Below are 19,730 nucleotides of genomic sequence, written 5' to 3'. Positions count from 1 at the left end.
ATTTAGAGAGTGTATTACTTTCTCTTAAGTAGTTTCTCTATCACCACAGTAGGTTTCAAAAGTAATTATCTCAGAAATCACTTTCTTTAATGGCCAATTTAGTTATTGCTACCTAATTTCATTAACAGACTAGAGCCTTATAAATCATTATCATCCTAATTTCATATCCAGTATTCTACAGGGAGTAGAAGAAATATTTGTAGAAATGCTTCCATATTCATAAAACCCTGGGGTTAAAAAAAGAGAAGTCCTAAAAGGAAAGTTATTTTGTTTTTATTATGATGGATACAAAATACTTCAATACTTAAGACAAGCTAATATCCTAAGTATGCAAGTACAATTTTTCCTATTTTTTGAAAATGCTAAAAACACAGGAGATGATTATTTATGATCTGATATCTAATTGCATCCTAATGGCAATACCAGATACTATTCAGCTACAGAGCCCCAGAAGATGTATTGCAACAGTAGTCAATGTTATAATTCATTTCAATTTCTTTCTTCACAAAAATCAATGACGTTTTTGTACTAATCATATATATAGGCACAAGTGGCTCATATCTGTTTTATAAAAATGACCCCTCAATCAGAAGTAGAATAATTCAGGAATAGAGCAAAAACAGACATGTTTTGTTGTCCAATTCATACTCAGATTCTCCTTTCCTTGGTTTTCATCCCAGCCTCTTGATCTCTACTAGGTCCTTCTAGCATTTACAAATGGTTGTTTCTTTCATTGAAAAGTAGCTTACTGTTTTAACCCCAGTTTCTTCTTTAGTTATTACACTACTTTCTCCTTTAGAGTCAAAATTCTCCATTGAATTGTCTGAATATCTTTATTTTCTCACCATCTACTCTCTACCAGCACTTTAATCCTATTTCTGCTCCCACTAAAAAAAATCAATTATTTGTCAGAATAACCAATGCCGTCATACACTAAAATACAATATTTATAATTTCATCATATTAGATCTGTATTAGTCAGGACCCTTATTTTTAAATACCAGAAAGCAGAAAGCAAGCTTAAATAATAAAAGCAGAAAATTTATTGAAAAGACCTTGAATAGCTTATAATCACAAATGAACCTGGGACATCAGTTTTGGAAAATGGGAGAAATAAAGGGGGGTGAAGCATTCATAATATGAACTCCACAGTGTGTACTACCTTAGCTCTGAGCATGCTTGCAATTACCCCTGACAGCTGCATGTTTCTGCCACTGCTAACATAACAGAATCTCCCTCATCTCTGCTTTTGTGTATCACTAACTCCCCAAATAAAGACCAGGTAAATAGAACTGAATAGTAAGGCTGAGGTCATGGGCCTGTATCCTTGTTTCAAGGAGGGCCTGGAAGGTAAGAAGAGGGTAATTTCTGACTTTTGTAGTGAATGATGACCTCCCACCAAGACTCAAAAAGAAAATAAACATATGAATAGCTAAAAATAAAAATGGGGTGAGATGCTGAGAAGACATAAACAGAAACAAAATTAATAAATGCCCAATACAATCAGAATTATTAGGTACAATCTATAACTTTCTCCTTGAAATATTCTTTAACTTTCAATGACATTACATTCTCCTGTTTTATGCTTTATTTTGAGTACTTCATCTGACTCTCCTCTGCAGTCTCCTCTTCTTCCTTAATCTGACTTCTAAGAGACTCTTCCACACCTTCTTTCCACCATTCACTTAAAATTTGTGATTCTTTTGCACTCCCAATCCATTTACTGCCCCTTATCTATGTCATTATTTGGAAATCTGGCCTTTACGAACTTATGAAATCCAGGCATCAACTGGATTCTCTTGTCTTCTTACTTCCACTGGGATTGATCAATGGGTTGTGCCACCAACAAACAAACAAAAACCCACAAAAAACAAATAAATAAATAAATAGGGCAACTTTTAGTCCAACAAAAGAAAATTCAATCTATCCACCGGGAATAAGGGAAGGGGAAAAAAAAAAGAAACTGAAAATCAAAGAGATAGAATAGGACAAGGAAAATTCAGAACTTAGATGGCAAATATTCTTAATGGAGAAATTCTGCATGCCTGTTTTCTCTCCAAGATCTGTAGCAGTGGAAGGATGTTCACTATTGCTACTACTGCTTACAGAAGTATTACAGGTCATGGTCAACTTAGATGGAAAGAAAAAGAAATGTAAGGAAAGACAGACAAATCAGCCATTATATGAAGATGACACTATCTACCTAATAACCTGATAGTCAAGTTTTTAGGTAGGTAATGTCAGTAAGTTGTAGAAATATGCAGGCAAGCTATAGAAAAATAAAAAGTACACACAGGACTTTACTGAGGAACAATTTTTCATACTGATAAAAGCAAAGAATATGGAGTTATACTGTCTTCAGAGCTACATGACTATAGAGTGACTTAATCTCTCCATGCTAATTATATAAAAATAAAGATGAGAACTTATATAGAAATGATTAGATGTTTTCCGTCTGCCTTTTGAGATCTAGTCTCTGCTTCTTCACCCTGATTCAGGACTCAGAATCAGACTTACCCTCTAGCATGGATAGGAGGGAGGGAGCCTGCTCTTGGGATAGGTAGTAAAGGAGTGTATTATAGGAGAAATTTTTAAAATAATACATCATAGTTGGCATACATCTTCACAGAATGGCTATTGTAAACAATATGAGTGATAAAATAGTTCTCCTTGTCTGGGCAGATGGTTCCTATTAACACTTACTGGTTGAGTTTGGCTAATGGGACATTCTGGCAGGAGATTGGAGGACAGAAGGAGAAAGAAATTGAAATATTTACTCCCCTGACTTTCTCTTTGCTTTGTTGCAGGGAATTTATCAAATCCTTCTTTGAATGTCTTAACTCCTATTAAAAGGCTCCCTTCTATAGAAATAACTAAGGTATAATTGGTAATTGGTCCTTCCCTTTGCCCCTTCAGGTTCAGGGATTGTTGCTAGCCTTTGGGTGCTTTATCACCTCTTCTGGATTTCCCTTAGCCCTGCTGCTATCTACTGTAAATTGTTCCATTATTAAGCCCTTCTTGATTGCCCCATCTGAGTGTGCCACCTGTTTTTAGCTATACTCTGATATCGGAATTGATAGTGAAAGTGATGCTAGGAAACTAACCCCCCAAATGGGATTCTAAGATTGGTTTCCTCATAATCAAGTAATGCTCAGGTAGTTTTCTTGTTGAAGGTAAATGGACACTAAATAATCTGTGGTATGCAATGAAAACATGATTGTTCAAATTAGCATCATCACAGCATTAGATTAAGTGCAGTAGGAATGCACAGTGTTAGAAGCTTATGTGGGGCTTGTTGTCTATTCACAATGATGAACACGGTAACTATCAATGGCCTAGATGGAATACACAGAAGGGACAAACATCTGTCATGCTCAACTCAGAACATAAGTGGAAAAATCAGGAAATCTCCATGGCAACTTGAAGGAGTCCTTTTTCTCCTTAGTCCAAATCAATGTTTTCTATGGAATTCAGTCCTTTCTAAGGGGACTTTCAGGTGTCTCATTGTCAGAAACTTTGTCACAATATCATTTCAGTAAGCCTACATAAGAAGTAATGGATGACTCTGACCTGTCACTAGAGTCTGATGGGTGAATATACCACACACAAAATATATGAAATTCTTATTAAACACATATACACACACACATATATATACATATACATATGTATATGTATATGTATATATATGTAGGAGCCTGATTTTTATTATTCATATCTGGATTAATAGTATCTTAGCCAGAAAACAAATGATTTTTTCTTCCTAGTTAAATCTGCTGTTGTTAGTATTTACAATACACTTTTTAGTTTTAGAAACCATTGGGCATGTCCATATTCATACCACCTCCATGACTGAATTTGTGTTCAACAACAAAAAATAGCATATATTTTGAAATGTGGGTTTTTTTTCAGCCCTCAAAATCTTATTAAAAGCAATAGGTTAAGATTTACTATATCACTGTCTAGTGAGACTTAATTCACAAAAATAGAGACTCTTTGACCAATCCAAAGTGTTTTACTGCTATATTTTAAAAAAATATATACTATCTCAGTTTAAAAACATTATATTTTTAGCCTGGAGAGTGCATGAAAATGAGATGGTCCATGAGATTCTGCTAAACTCAGATTTCAAATAAGTCTTTTAATCAGACTGATGTTAAATGACAGAAGTCTTTAAGATACCTATTTTATTTAAAATAATCAGCCTGCCTGTCAAGTTTTCTAGGCTTTAACCTGATGCCCTAATGTTCTCATATATTGCCTCCAAAATAAACAGAAATCATGTGAAGCCTTTTTATAAGTATTAATCTTTTCAGACAGAATCTGGCTACATAATTATTTCTGAAATACTAAAATTGGCTAGTGACAATTTTTATTTTTTTTTTTACAAAAATTATCACTATATCTCATCAGGGTGAAAGAAAAATATTAATTTTAGATTGGGTTTACACAGCACCATGCTACATTTAAATAGGGAACTAGGATTGATTTATTATTTAAGAAAAGGAAAACAGATCAGTGGGTAAACATAGTCAAAAAGCAGACATATATATATATATATATATATATATATATATATATATATATATATATATAAAGGCTAAATTTTAAAAGGCTAAATTTTAAAAGCACACATATATAAAGGCTAAATTTTACTGGGTTCTTCAAAATATTAATTATTCCAATATTTCATGTAAAACCACAACCCTGGCTAACAAAAAATATATGGATTACGATGACATTGCAAAGGAAAAGGGAAATGGTAAATTGAAGACAAAAATGATTTCAAAATTTTCAACCAAATAAACTAGGTAAAAAATTGCATAAAAATAAGGTAATATCTATGAATGCACCTTCACCAGATGAACACAAACTATTCAATTTTTGTAAAACACAGGGAATGTAAAAATAAAGGGAAATGATTTTTGGCAAAATAAACCATGAGTTACTGCCAGGGTTTAAGGGTTCCAAAGGTAGCTTAAAACATTTGGTGAACTCAAAACACAGCCAGATTCTGTGGCCCTAAAATTTTGTTTCTTAATATTCTTATTTATAAGTTTTTATATGAGTGAAATGGCATACATTATTACAATATTAGTTATTTAGATATAACACACCTAAGTGAATGTACCATTAACATTTCCTGAAAATCATAAACATAATTCAAAAAATGATTAGTTATATGATTGGACTAATCTGTGCCAATGCCAAGGTTAAGAAAGATAGCTGAAATATTTAAGGTCTGGCAAGAAGACATTTATGCATAAGAAATAAAGAGCAAAGAGACAATCTACTCACAGGAAGTCCCTGTTTTCCTGGTATTCCAACTTTTCCAGGGTTTCCTGAAACACCATCTGCTCCATGGTATCCTTGCAGGCCTTTTGGCCCAGGTAGGCCTAGAAGTCCCTTAATAAGTAAAAATCACTAGTATTATAGACATGTGTTGTACAGATGTTTAAATGACAAATACCTTTATAATTATGAGGTAGTAGGGGGTGGATGTTTATATTTTACCCTGTTCCAGGATAAATTTTTCTGTTTCCTGGATTCCTTAATGGTTCACAATTTGTATTCAACAGATCAGTTAATTGTCTTTAAAAGTTTCCAAAACAAAATGCTAAACTAATCAGCAATTTACTGTGCAAACTTTCTCTGGCATTTCTTATTGTGTCAGCCTATGCTTTATCTAGTTGTGGGCAAAATATAGCTACATGCACTTGTCAGCTTAGGGTACCTGTTGTTTACCATCTGCAAAGCTTCTAATTGTATTATTTTCTCAAGAAACAAATTTGGAACTAATATAGGCTACACAAAGCTGGCACTGAATTCTTGGCTAGGGGAGACTAACAGGAAATCTTTGCTAATAAACCAGTCAACACATAGTTGCCTGGCCAGAGAAGGAAACTGATAGTTAAGGTAAACTAATCTTTGTTCTATGATGAAAATATTATACTTTTTTCCTAATGTTTCCTGTTCCATTTGTCAAGAAAATAAGTCAAGTCCTTCTGAATTTTAACTCCAAAGTGATAGATGGTAACTGCTATCAACATTTCATTATTTTAGCATATTAAAAATGGGAGAATGAATATTTATGTTCTATAATCCTGTCATCTGTCTATAAATTTATTCTAAATTCAATTAGTGGCTTTTTGTAGTCTTTTGTGATATGTTCCTGTACTTTCCTTCTGTTAAAAAGTCAAAAAGTGGGGCGTGAAGATTAAAGGCAAAAAAAAAAGTAAAATAATACAGTTAGACACTTTTCACACAAGTCAGGATTTACTTTCAGTAGTTATTTGGTTAAAATAACTACATTAACTCTGTTGTGTAGACTCCAAATATTATAACCATGCAAACTATACTTATTCTGCAGGTGTTCTGTAATTGAACATTTCAAATACAAAATGTCAATCATAAAGAAATAAATAATCCAGTTCATGCCTTTACATTCATGCTTGGTGATCTCTGACTTTGCCATCATTCATTACAAGATTCCAAGTTCCCTGCTTCTCAGTGGCTAACAATCAGAGTAGCCTGAGTCCAGGTGAGGGCTCACAGCACAGGAAAGTGCATCCTTCTATTGCAGAGACTTATGTTTAAGCAACAAGCTTGATTTCTGAGTCAATGGTATTATTTCCTTTGGTATTATTTACTTTTTTTTGGGAAGACAATCTGACTTACTCAAAACTTGTCATAATTGGCTGCAAACTTTTCTGCTGCTAAATACAGTTGCCAAATTTATGTAAAAAAGCAAGAAAGATGAAAAAGGTCTTTTACTTACAGGAATCCCAGGTTTCCCAGGTGGACCAGGAGCTCCTTTTTTCCCCTGAGGACCCTAAAAATGGGAAGCACAGTTATCAGTTGACTGTGATAAACTTAGTGAAACTGAAGGCATAGACAAAAAGCCCTGCCATCTGGGTGCTACAGCAAGTGGTGGCACTCACGTTTCGTATTATTGCCATTTTTCTTTTCTAGGCATTAATTTTTCTGGGAGGAAAATGAATAAATTATTTAATAATTGGTTCTACTTTCAGGCGGGATTTTTGTCTCCCTAATTAAAATGGCTGAGTACTTAATTCAGTGAACATTAGAGTATTATGTTTAATACTGAGTATTTATTGAGTATTATAGGCTCTTTTTATATGCTGGGAGTGCAAAGTCAAAATTTCTGCTAGTGAGGCACAGTATAGTAATGGACAAGAAACAATAGCCTACAATGTGCTCAACTGGAAGCACAGAAAAAGGATAGCACAGAAAAGAATATATTTGTGAATCAAAGTTGTTGTGGTTTTTTTTTTGCCACAGAACTGTTTGTTTTTCCATGTGTGAGATGTTTTAAGCCATAATTGATTCAGCAGTAACAGGTCTGCCAGGATAGTTAGGAACTTTGTTCTCACAAATCATGCCATGATTCTGATGATATCTGAAAATCATTTTAAAAAGAGAAATGTGGAAAAGAGTGACCTAGTTCACAAATAAAAAAAAAAGCAGCATGTTGTCATTACCAGACATATTTCTCAGAAGTCATCAAAAGTTCTCAGAAACAAGATCATTCCATCAAAATGGGAACCTGTTATGCCAAAGAGTCAATTTGACAACAATAACTAAATAAACAATTTCATCTTCTGGAAATGTGACTTAAGCTTTTGAAGAAGAAATAGACTATTACAGAAAATGGGCATTTCCTGTAAGAGATAAAAATTCAAGCTTGACTGAATTTGGTAATGGGAACAGATGTTAAGTTCCATTATAAAGAACAAACACTTTTAGTATACCTACGTTTATGGCTTAAGGTTCAGATACACTACATATGTATGTGAAACCTTTATTTTAAACATTCAATTAACAAATTGATTCACATAGCATCAGAAATCATTTTTTTAAAAAGATTTATTTATTTATGCATATAAGAGCTGGGTATGGGCCAGAGGTGTGGGGGGTGAGAGGATTCACCAGAGACAGAACAGACAGAGCAGAACAGAGCAGGCGGACTGACTGAAACATACTGCTGAGGGGAGCAGCAGGCGAGACAGGAGAGGTCTGCTTCGCTATGTGGGTTGCTCCCTGGCCAACCAAGGATCGAACTTGTGCTACAGAAGCTACGGATTGCTTCATAGTTTGGTGCTTAACCCCTTGCACCACAAGGGAGGCCCCCAGAAATCATTTTGGCATGACCATCATTGGGAATAATTTCAGGAAAAGAATTGTGGGCGGGGGGAGGGGGGTGCAGTGGGGTGGGTGCAAGGCAGAAAGGGACCCAGTGGACTTTGGTGGAGATATATGGGCACTTTGATGGTGAATGTGGTATGATAACGTATCTGAAAATTTGTAAACCTATACCCTTAGATTATATAGTGTTTGTAAGCCAACATTACTTCAATAAAAAGTAATACAATATAAAGATATGAGCCATAAAAATCTATATCTATAAGTTTATATTTATGAAAACTAAAATGCTATTCAGACTTTAATGAGCATTAGCTCCCACCACAATAACACTAAAAGAAAATTATGACTGAAAAGTATTTTAAAGTACATTTTTCTTTTTTTAAAAAGATTTATTTATGCATACAAGAACTGGGATACAGGCCAGAGGTGTGGGGGGTGAGAGGATTCACCAGAGACAGAGTGGGGAGCAGAACAGGCAGATTGACTGAAATATACTGCTGAGGGTATAGCCAGGTATATGCAGTGGGTGAGTCAGGAGAGGTCTGCTGCACCATGTGGATAGCTCCCTGGCCGGGGATTGAACTTGGGCGCTGCAGTGGCTGTGGATTGCTTCATTGGTTGCAACTTAACACTTTGCGCCAACAGGGAGACCCTTAAAGTACATTTTTTCTGTTTATAATAGGACAGTTGCGGCAAAATCTAGTGAATAATAAATGGATATAACAAATAATAAAACTATAATGTCTGCTGTTTTTAGATGGACATTCAGAAAGATTTCCTTATTTGATCTATTATCTCTATAACTGAAAGAAAGGAGACCAGCTAGGAAAACTGTAATCGATAGTGGAAATTTTAAATATATAAAGATCTGAATTTGTACATTTAAAAAAACCTCAAAGTTGGAATTGCTGAAAAGTCTTATGACTAGATGAGGAGTCAAAGATTACTAAACATTAATTCTACATAGAGGTGGCATGTTCAGTTGCAAATTACAGATTGGGCTAAAGACAGAGAAAATATATTGTCATATAAGATGTTAGTAGACGATTGTTATCATAAAAAAAAAAAACCCTGAAAAGTTACTCTTCAATCAATTCCTAAAATTTATATATAATAAACCTAAGTGCATTCTATGCCACTTTCAAACTTACTCATACTAGTTTATTTAAATTTAAGTACATCATACATCAGCAAACAGATTGTTCTGTTCTCATAGTTGGAATGGCAAATGAATTTTACATGCAGTCTCTGGAGTGCTTATAAAATTATACTTTCTCTTGTCTGGCTAGCTTTGAAAATTCACCCATTTGAAATAAGATCCATTCAGACAAGTTTCCAATCATTAGGATGAATTGACAGATGACTATACAAGGTAATATAATTCTTTTTTTAACAGTTTTTGAGGTGCTACTGCAGCTCACACCATAGTTATTTACTTAAATGGAGCTGAAGAATAATTATCTCAGTACTTTGTTAGCTTTAACTTTGTTAGATGACTGTTATCTTTAAAATGTAAACAAACTTAGAGTTAAGAAATAATTACAATCTCTCTCTGTCTTTATTTTAAGCCATGAAATTTTAATATACTGAAGTCTGGAATTTTGTTTTTGGAAGAAAAATAGATCTTGGCCTGAGTTTTAGTCTTTGAGAGTCATTATAAGACAGCTTCCTCCATTTATACTATAAAAGCCTTTTTAAAAAGTTAAGGTTCTGCAATTGGTTTTAAGGTACTCTATCTTTATCACAGTCCACAGTCTCAAATAAGAGACAAATGAATATGTTAATTGGCTAAGTATAATTACTCAAATTTTACTTAATTTATACACCATTTCAAGGCAATGGAAGGCTTTATAAAATAGCATGAGACAGGAAATAAAGTTTTTAGTGTTAGATCTATTGCTAACTAGTTCTGTGTCCTAGTTAACATCTTATCTCTCTGGGGCTCCCATGCCATCTGAAAAATTAGAGGGTTGTCGAAGTGATTTTAGAGGGCCATTTCCAAATCCAAAAAGTCAATTTAAAACTTTGCAAAAAACAAGAGGAGAGCAACTGAGCAGGTCCCACATGGCCACTGAAGAGGTCCCTAATAGATAACACATTCAATGGTTTCTCTTGTAGCAGTTATTTCTATTTTAAAATCTGACATATAATGTAATCTTGGATGATGTAATATAATCTTGGGTGCATAAATAAATATTTTTTAAAAAAGAATATTTGATTCTCATTGGCATAATCTTAACAAATGCTAATAAACATCAACAAATTTCTTCTTCCTGAGATAAAAAAGAAAATGAAAATGTTGACTATGAAACTATGAAAATACTAATTGTATATGATTAAAAATTATAGGATGGAATCTTGGGAGAGCACTTGCTTTGTCAGGTACTCAACGTTAAGATAAGGAAGTTCCATGGGAAGCAGTAATGGAGTTCTAGGTTTACAGCTCTTTCCATTATTTTTCCAATTTGAGTCTTCAAAATTCTTAGTAAAGAGACAACTACCTTCCCTCTCTGCATGTTTTCTCATCAAGGATTGCCTTCAGGATGTTTTTATTAATTACTGATTCTTATTTGTCAAGAAATTTGACAGAGAGTTACTAGGCAAATATTAAGACTGTTACGAACAATGACTTGTAGGTGAAGGAATATGTAGGTAAGATATCAGATTCAATTCCATTTTATTTCTTATTCCCACAAATGTTTAGAAGAAACATGGCCTCAAATTTATTGCTTTTATCTTTCTCACTGAATTCAGTTTTGGAAAAGAACATTTGCTTGAGAATTAATTTTAAAATAAAAGCACAAAGGTCTCCTTGGGGGCCTAGGGCTTAAGTCTCAGAGCTATCACCACTATGGCCTGAGTTTGATCCTGGTCCAGGGACATATATGGGCCACATGTGGTGCAGCAGATCTCTCCTGTCTGCCCACTGCTCCCCTCAGCAGTGTATTTCAGTAAATCTGCCTGTTCTGCTCCCTACTCTGTCTCTGGTGAATCTTCTCACCGCCTGTTCCTCTGGCCTACACCCTAGTTCTACCAGGGTGCAAAAAAAAAAAAAAAAAAAAAAAAAAAAAAGAAAGAAAGAAAAAGAAAAAAACCCTTAAAAAATAAAAGCACATGAAATCAGAATGTCATGAAAGCAGAGCAGCAAAGAACTGATGGTACAAATTACAAAGACAGTTGCTACATGATGATGCTGAGGCAACATCTATCAGAGCACAGGGAATGAGAAGGCTAAATTCAGTAAGGGACAGATTTTTAGTTTGTTTGTTAATGAATAACTGGCTTGTCTTAGAAAAGAAAAACTTTTAAACTAATTGTGCATTTGTGTCACCCTAATGATTTCCACCTCTTCCTTACCACAATAACTAAGCAGGTTTGACTGATAAGTTTTCATTTTGTAAAGCTGGTTTTACAAGGGCATTTCTGCTTGAAGCCCCAAGGAGAAAGAACAAATTTGGAACAAGCTTAGACAATTTTCACAAAGCCAGAGCTGTTCATCGATAAAGGGAACTCTGGATAGCACTGAAAACATGAATGAATCAATAACCATGGTTTAACACAATTTTGATATTCTCTTTAGAGGTTAATAATGATCCTTGCTTTGGACAGAAGAATGATCATTTAAACTACAATTAATTGCAATTCCTTGGGCCTCTGTTTTTTCAAACCAATAATAAATTTCAAATTGTCTTGAACAATTTCAACTTACTGCAGATCCCCTTTCTCCTTTTAGTCCTTGTTCACCCTGGTCACCTGGCTCACCCTTTAAGAGGAACCAAAACAGACATTACATATGAAGCGGAGAACAAATATGTTATTTTCACATCAATATTTTTTTAATGCTAGGATGACAAAAAATGCTTTCAAAACATACTGGGGGTCCTTGTTGTCCTGTGGCACCTCTTGGTCCTGGTATACCCACATGACCCTGGGAAAAGAAACGATGATATTAGTAAAGAGAGACACCTGACTTATAGACGAGGGTAATATCACTTATAATGATAGCAAACTGTTGCAAAATTCAATTTAAAAAGCATAGAGATTATAGTTCTTTCTTGGAAATAATGTATAACATGAGAAACACTGGCTATTATGGTGACTGACCGAGAAGAACTTGTCTTTTTTTTTTTTTAAGATTTATTTATTTATGCATACAAGAACTGGGGTATAGGCCAGAGGGGTAGGGGTGAGAGGATTCACCAGAGACAGAGTGGGGAACAGAATAAGCAACTGACTGAAATACACTGCTGAGGGGAGCAGCGGGCAAGACAGGAGAGGTCTGCTGCACCATGTGGGTCACCTCCCTGGCCGGGAATCGAACTTGTGCTGCAGTGGCTGCAGATGGCTTCATAGTGCTGCTTCTTAACCCCCTGCACCACCAGGGAGGCCCTAAACTTTTCTTTTATTTTTATGTGAGTTAATGGAGTGAGTTAAATAGAGGCTGCAACAAAAGATGTCTGTATCCTCATTCCCAAAGCCTGTGAATGTGACCTCGTTGAAGAAAAGGGGTCTTTGCAGATGTCATTAATTTAAGGATCTTAAAGTGAGACTATCTTGGATATATGGGCTGTAAACCTACTGATAAGTAGTTAAGTGTCTTTGCAAAAGTCACAGAGACAGACAGACATAAACAATGAAGGGGGAAAGCCAGAGACAGGGGCAATGAAGCCACAGGGAATGCTTTTAGCCAGTGGATGCTGAAAGAGGCAAGGAAGTGTTCTCTCCCAGGACCTATTGAAAGAGCATGGTGCTGCTGACATGATTTCAGATTTCTGGCCTCCAGAAGTATGAGAGAATAAATTGCTGCTGCTGGAAGTCACCCGATTTGTGGTAATTTATTACAGTAGGTTCAGGAAATTAATGCAGTAAATAACCCAAGGAACAAAGAATTTGAGAACAAATTTAATTTTTCAACCTTTTTCCACTGTAGAAGTGTATGTAATACACTCTCCATTTTTACAAGCTAAATTCATAATTGTTTGGAGAGCAGGTTTACTGGGCTGAAGGCTGAGAACAGTAACTGCCTATGCCAAGATACATCAAGTGGCTCTGACACATGGCAATCTGTCATCACTCTAGCTCTCCTAAGAAGGAATGCTGACCTACCACATTTCCCTTTCAAGCATGTAAACAGAAAGCAGCAACAATCCATGGGCAAGTCAGGTGAGAGTTATGCATGAAAAATTCCATCTGTGATGTCTTTTATCCCCCTACCTACTGTTCCCTTCACTTTAGCTTCTTTTCTTCCTTCTTTTTGTATACTACAGAAAGAATGCCTTAGAAGAGACATCAGGCCTATTTCCTTTTTCTGTGATAGGAGAAGAAATTGCAGACTTAGGCTAGCAATATGTATTCTCACAGAATGGCCATTTGGGGACTTCTGGGTTTGCATTCTCTGAGGTAAATGTTATGGTTATGAGATTCAACTTCCTGGTAAAAGAACAACTCCTATCTAAGGGAGTGAATAGTGGCAAGAGATAAAGGTTCATATGGAAAGCTGTTTATGTAGCACATGGCTATCACCAAGGAAACAAGCCATTCCCACACATGGCCCTGGTTTACCAGCAAAACCTGAGCAGAGTTAGCAAATAACAGAATCAGGTCAGTAAGAGGGAGCTTGGTGCAAGTAAACACGACTACTTAGTTAGGTCACTTTGACAGAGTGAAGTGAAAGTGAGCATATAAGCAAAATACAAAACTCAGAACTGTGATGACCACCACCATCCATTTCAGAAATTGATGTTGACAGTATGCTTACTCCTGTTAGGTCCTCTGGATGTCTTACTTCATAACTTAAGTGATATATGGTTTTCTGCATCACATCTGTAATTCATTATGTCTCTTTTTTTACTGATTAAATATACTTATTCTGTATCAAATCTTCTAGATGTGATATCTGATTCATGTGTAATGACATCTAGTAAGTATTTATTCATAACAATGAGTACGACATTTAACAAATGCAATTCTTAGTTTGCCCAAGAGGAAAAAAGGAGGAAGGATGGTGAGGAGAAAAAAAAAACACAAAACTTCATTATTCATAGACAAATGGAAGCAAAATTTGCATTATACACTCCATTGTTTTCTCTAAAGATTCTAAGATTATCTGTGAATAAATGTTTTTAAAAAAATATAAAAGGAAGTACTGATACATTCTACAACATGGACGAATGCTGGAAACATTAAGTTAAGTGAAGGAAGTGACAGAAAAGGCTATATATTTTTGACTCTATTACTCAGTTATTGGGGAGAATTGATGTCCAATAGTCTCCTTAGATGTAGCCACTGCCATGCTGGCTAACATCTTTTGCAAAATCTGTCATACTTTATATACTTTTTGTTTAAAAATAGTGGTAATTAGTTGCAATCAAAGGTACTAAATTCATTGACCCGAGGGACAAGGAGGTTTTTACTGAAAGATGTTTTACATTGCTGATAACTTAGAGTTAAGATAAAGATTATTTTGCTACCTAAGGATGTAGGAATGGCTTATTATCCACTGAGGGGCTGCAAAAAAACAAAAAGTAAAGAAAAAAATAAGACTGGCAAGAGATGAAGGTGAGTCTAGAAAAAAGGAAGATAAAATATGAGCTAAGCTACTTTTAGCTACTTCTACGATCAAAAACATAAGACATTAGTAACATTTCTAATAGTGGTTATTTTCATTTGAAACTTAGCAAAGCCACAGAGAACACTAATCAAATTTAGGAGCTAAGTGTACAATTTGCAGTAGTTACCTTATATCCCTCTGTTCCCGGCTCACCTCTATCTCCTTGTTCTCCTCTCGGACCCTACGAAAAAGTAATCAGTTTCACAGCTTGATCTAAGGATCTGCGAGTGCACATGATAAAATTAGTAATTTTTTTTGAAAATGTGAAACCAATCGTAATGTTTAATTCCCCTGAGTAACTTCAAAGGACTGAAAGTTAATGATACCAAGAACGTCATCGGAATATCTGAGCATTGAAACTATTTAAAAAGAATCTTATGATGATTTTTCTAGGGAAAACACTGAAGAAATGAAGTCCAATTAAAAATTATAAATTTTCAGGTAAGTACATTACAAATGATATCAAAGTAATTTGCATTTTCACTTAGAGAAAAAGATTTAAGCAGGACCATTCAGCTACTTAATTCCATTAGAGAAGAATACATTAAATGATCTTTTAAAAGTATCTAATAGCTAATCATACTTTATCATTCTTGATTACAAATTCTGTTATTTATTCTGTTAAGGTTTTAATTTTTAAGACAAAACTACACTGATTAGTTTTAATCCTTAGGACAGAAACTAATATAATAAAATTGCACTTTTAACTTTTACTACACATTCTAATATAAAATCTTTGATATGATAAACTGTTCAGATTATCTAGTTTAAAACACACTTGAAACACCAATAACTTCATATTACAGCTTACTATCAGAAATTTGAATTAAAATAAATTGGCAAAACCATGAAATGTATTGTGAAGCATTCATTGTTAAATCTTAATTTGTTCTTATGTGGATAAGGTTATTAGACATAATGTAAAGACAACATTATCTGACTCTGCTTTAATTTAGCATATTTTTTCTTAATTTTCATGCCTGTCTCATGTCTACTAGATGAAATGACCATTATTATGTTAGACTTTTAATATATTTATTATATTTCAGTGACATTCTTTGATTCTGGCATATCTGAATCAGGGGAAAACAGGCACTATTTATGCTCCATTTGCCTATTCTTTTTTTCTCACTGAGCTTGGCATTTCTACATTATTTCTGTATTTTTCCCTTTTAATCAGTTATATTTATTTTTGCATTTTAAGCAAATTAAGCATTTTTATTTTAACCATTTAATTTGCACACATTCTTTATGAGTGTTTTAGTCAAGCTTGAACACAGACCTTTATTCAAATAATCAAAGTTGTAATAGCTGTCTTAAGAAAAACTGTGGTTACAGATAATTCTTAGAATGTTTAAAATAGATATAGATCAGTAATCTTTAAAGAGTATTGATTCTAGTAACTGGTTAAATTTTGAAATCATTGGATAACTGTGTAAACTACTATAAAAAAGATACAGATTAGATTTTTAAAATTATTTTAGAAATAAATCTGAACTTGATGATTAAAGCCATAAAATGTATAAAGTATGTAATTTTTTGATTATCTCTGTAAAAATCTTTTATCTGTCTTTGATACTGAATTATATTTGGGGAGTACTGTATTAAGTTTATCATATATATATATATATAAATTTCCTATTTAGATTATATGACTGCAAATACTAATTTCTTATATAAAACCTTTTGAAAGATTAACAAAATGACCTGAAAAGATATGATTGATGTGAAACTACTAAAGTAGCTGCAATTTATCTTGAAACATCAAAATAATTTTAGAAAAAGACCTACTGGTTCACCTCGAGGCCCTGGTGGTCCTAGGGCTGTGCTATCTTCTCCAGGATAACCCTATATTGAAGATAATAGAAAAAATTAATAAATTTTTAATAAAATTAATAGAGATCTTAAAATATGGAACCTATATTTTTCTGATATACAACACACAAACTGTTTTTACCTTTTTAAAACCTAAGCGTATGATATTTTAAACACAATTACAACTCATATATGATTCTCCTTGGACATATCAATCTAATTACATAAGATAACTTTAGGAATTTTCTCAGTGTCAAGTTTCCACTGTTATTACAAATCAAGAGGAGTACTATTGTAGCTGAATTCTTAATTCACCAAAACATTTTACTATAACTATCTATAGTCATTTCACCTAGAGTCTCAATCTCTTTCAGCAGGAATTAATTTTACAAAACTTCACATATTATAATGCATTTTCAGATATTACTTCATTTTAGTTTTGAGACAACCTATGGAAGATGTTTTAAAAATGTATTTAAATTTTAGCTCCTTGATATTTCTTTTTCTTCTGGAATTTACAATGCTTCCCTAATTGAAAAGAGCTTATTGTATTATTTGAAAATTTTTCCATGAATTTTTTCAGAAGGAATAAAGTCAATATTTAACTTTAGGATTAAAAAGTTAATATGCATACACACCTTCTCGCCTTTGGGTCCAGGCAACCCAGAAAGTCCTGGTTGACCTTGATGGCCCTGACAAAAGGACAAGTAAGTAGACATTCTCTGTACCATCTCTACATACTCTACCTAATACCCCCAAGCACACTCCAACATAGAATGCATTTCTCTGAAAGATAAATAACATTTATTCTATAAAGGGATGAAGCTTAAATATGTTAGAAAGTTTCACCAGGAAGATTTTATGTTAGTTTGCATTAATTTGGTGTGACATCTTTATATAAAGATTTCCATGCCAATAATACTCTCTTATTTCCAATAAGAATGCTTACCCCATATCCTGGGATTCCTGGTTCCCCATCAGGTCCCATTGATCCTAACAGACCCTAAAAAAAAGAAGAAATATGAGAGAAAACAGAAGATTGTTTAAATCTAAACTTGTACTCTTATAATTTAAATTGTTATCTTCACTTTTTTTACAGTACGGAATTCTATCTAATCTGAAATGGGAGGACAAAAAAATAACACCCCCAAATTTTGTCTTTACTTTTAGTATGAACATCCTTAATCCTTATTAAGAGAAATACTTTAAGTTGTTAGAATCCCACAGATTTTTAGCAGATTCTGGAAATAGTTTGTATTTCACAAAGTTTGTGGCATATGCACATAACTAAATATTAGAGCTTGAAGCCTGATAGTTGTTGTCAACAAGGGAAACTCTATTACTCCTTGTTAGTTTTAGATTCTCTAATTAGTGTTATTTCAGCCCTGTCAAAATTTTAAAATAAAAATGTTGACTATTTCTATGTAATAATTACCTTATAACTACTCTTATTATCAATAAGGAAACCATGTAAATTAAAGGCTATTAGTGCTTCAATCCTACTGATGACTTAAAAAATTAAAAAAAGAAAAAATGATAATCCCCAAAATTCCTGTCTTACATTATCAAAAATAGGGGGCCCATGGACTATAATGGAGGACTATGGGTGCCTGATGGTGGGTATGGTATGGCAACACACATGTGAAGAAGTGTGACTGTAATACCCTGAATTATGTACAGTACTATAAACCAATATTACCTTGATAAAAACATTCAATTTTCATAAAATATTTCCCACATCAACTCTCATATTTCAGTTCCAAAATAAATAGGAGATGAGGAAATTAAGGCATAGAATAGGTACATTACTAGCCAAATATCACATTAAACAGAAGTTCTAATCAATGTAATAAGGAAAATATATGAGGAAGAGATATGATCACTTAGTGTGTATAGTCAAAATACAAAAATTATTTTCTTACAGAATACCAAAGAAAAGACACAATAGAAAAAAGATTACATCAAAAATAATAAAATCCAGAAGAAACTAAAAATAAATCTAACAAGAAAGGCACAAGATCCGTGATAAAAGAAATAATAAAACTTCAATGAAGGATATTTAGAAGACATGAGTAAATGGGAAGACACAGTGGTGTTTTTTATAGACAGATTCCATATTAAAGGAACTTGACAAAGTGATTCTAAAGTTCACATGAAAGAGGAAATTATTAAAAGTTGAACATTTATGAACAATGAATTATGGAGTGCTTCTCCTAATAGACCTAAAAGATATTGTAACAGTATAGAAATTTAAGTAGCATGCTACTGACCCAGGAACAGAGTGACACTGAGAGAAGAACACAGAGAATGAAAACAGAACAATGAATATTTGAAAGTTTATTGTATGGTAAATACTAAACTAAATGATACTGAAACAAATGGCTATCAATTTGGGGGAAAAAAAATCAATTCCCTACAAAAGCAAAATAACAAAAACAAAAAATCCTCCATATATCTCACACACTTAAGGAGAAACAGAAAAATAAAAGTACTAGAAGAATATGGGAGAATACTTTTTACATTTCTAATGAAGAAATAAACCAAGGACTAACTGTAAAAGCTGACAAATTGGACTGATAAAAATTAAACCTTAAGTACAGCAAAAAGATATAAACATAATTAAAATATAAATGAAAGGGAAATCTATTTGTAATATATTCTGAATATATTTAATTATGTTAATATTCAAAATACATAAAGTGTTACTGCAAATTGGTAAGACAACAATCTAATAGAATAAGTTTACATGAACAGGCAACTTGCAGAGGGGGAAAAGTATAAATTAATTAAAATCAGGGAAATGTGACTAGAAAGAAAAAAGAGATATACTTTTTCATTTATCAGATTGGCAAATATCAGAAGGACTAATATGAAATATTGGTAGAAAAAGTATAATTTGGTGATACTTTTTGGGAAGGTAGTTTGGGGACATGTATTACAATTTGAAAGGTAGATACATTTAAAGGAGAAAATCCAAATTATAAGCTTAAAGGCATTGTATTTGGAAAAATTTGATTTCATGTCTATTAAAAATTAACCACAGTATATGTTTTCAAATGCATAAGTCAAAAAAACAGAGACACATAAGTAATTTAAATAAAAGGGAATAAGAAAGACCTGGATTAATAAGCTATCAGTA

At 33.4% G+C, this 19,730-nt stretch overlaps 1 protein-coding gene across 1 annotated transcript in view; it reads right to left on the bottom strand.

Annotated features, from left to right (window-relative positions):
• COL24A1 (collagen type XXIV alpha 1 chain) overlaps positions 1-19,730 on the bottom strand; it is a gene marked incomplete at both ends in the record, with an annotated part of 264,900 nt that overhangs the window by 44,014 nt on the left and 201,156 nt on the right. Inside the window, 8 exons of the mRNA XM_084243185.1 lie at positions 5,299-5,406; positions 6,779-6,832; positions 11,876-11,929; positions 12,041-12,094; positions 14,904-14,957; positions 16,568-16,624; positions 17,230-17,283; positions 17,541-17,594. Coding sequence (XP_084099311.1) covers positions 5,299-5,406; positions 6,779-6,832; positions 11,876-11,929; positions 12,041-12,094; positions 14,904-14,957; positions 16,568-16,624; positions 17,230-17,283; positions 17,541-17,594 — 489 coding nt within the window. The remainder of the gene's footprint in view (positions 1-5,298; positions 5,407-6,778; positions 6,833-11,875; positions 11,930-12,040; positions 12,095-14,903; positions 14,958-16,567; positions 16,625-17,229; positions 17,284-17,540; positions 17,595-19,730) is intronic.

Source organism: Talpa europaea (genome assembly GCF_964194135.1).
Source record: "Talpa europaea genome assembly, chromosome: 9".
NCBI lineage: Eukaryota > Metazoa > Chordata > Mammalia > Eulipotyphla > Talpidae > Talpa > Talpa europaea.
Note: the sequence above shows the minus strand (reverse complement) of the source record. Positions and strands in the feature narration are given on the sequence as shown.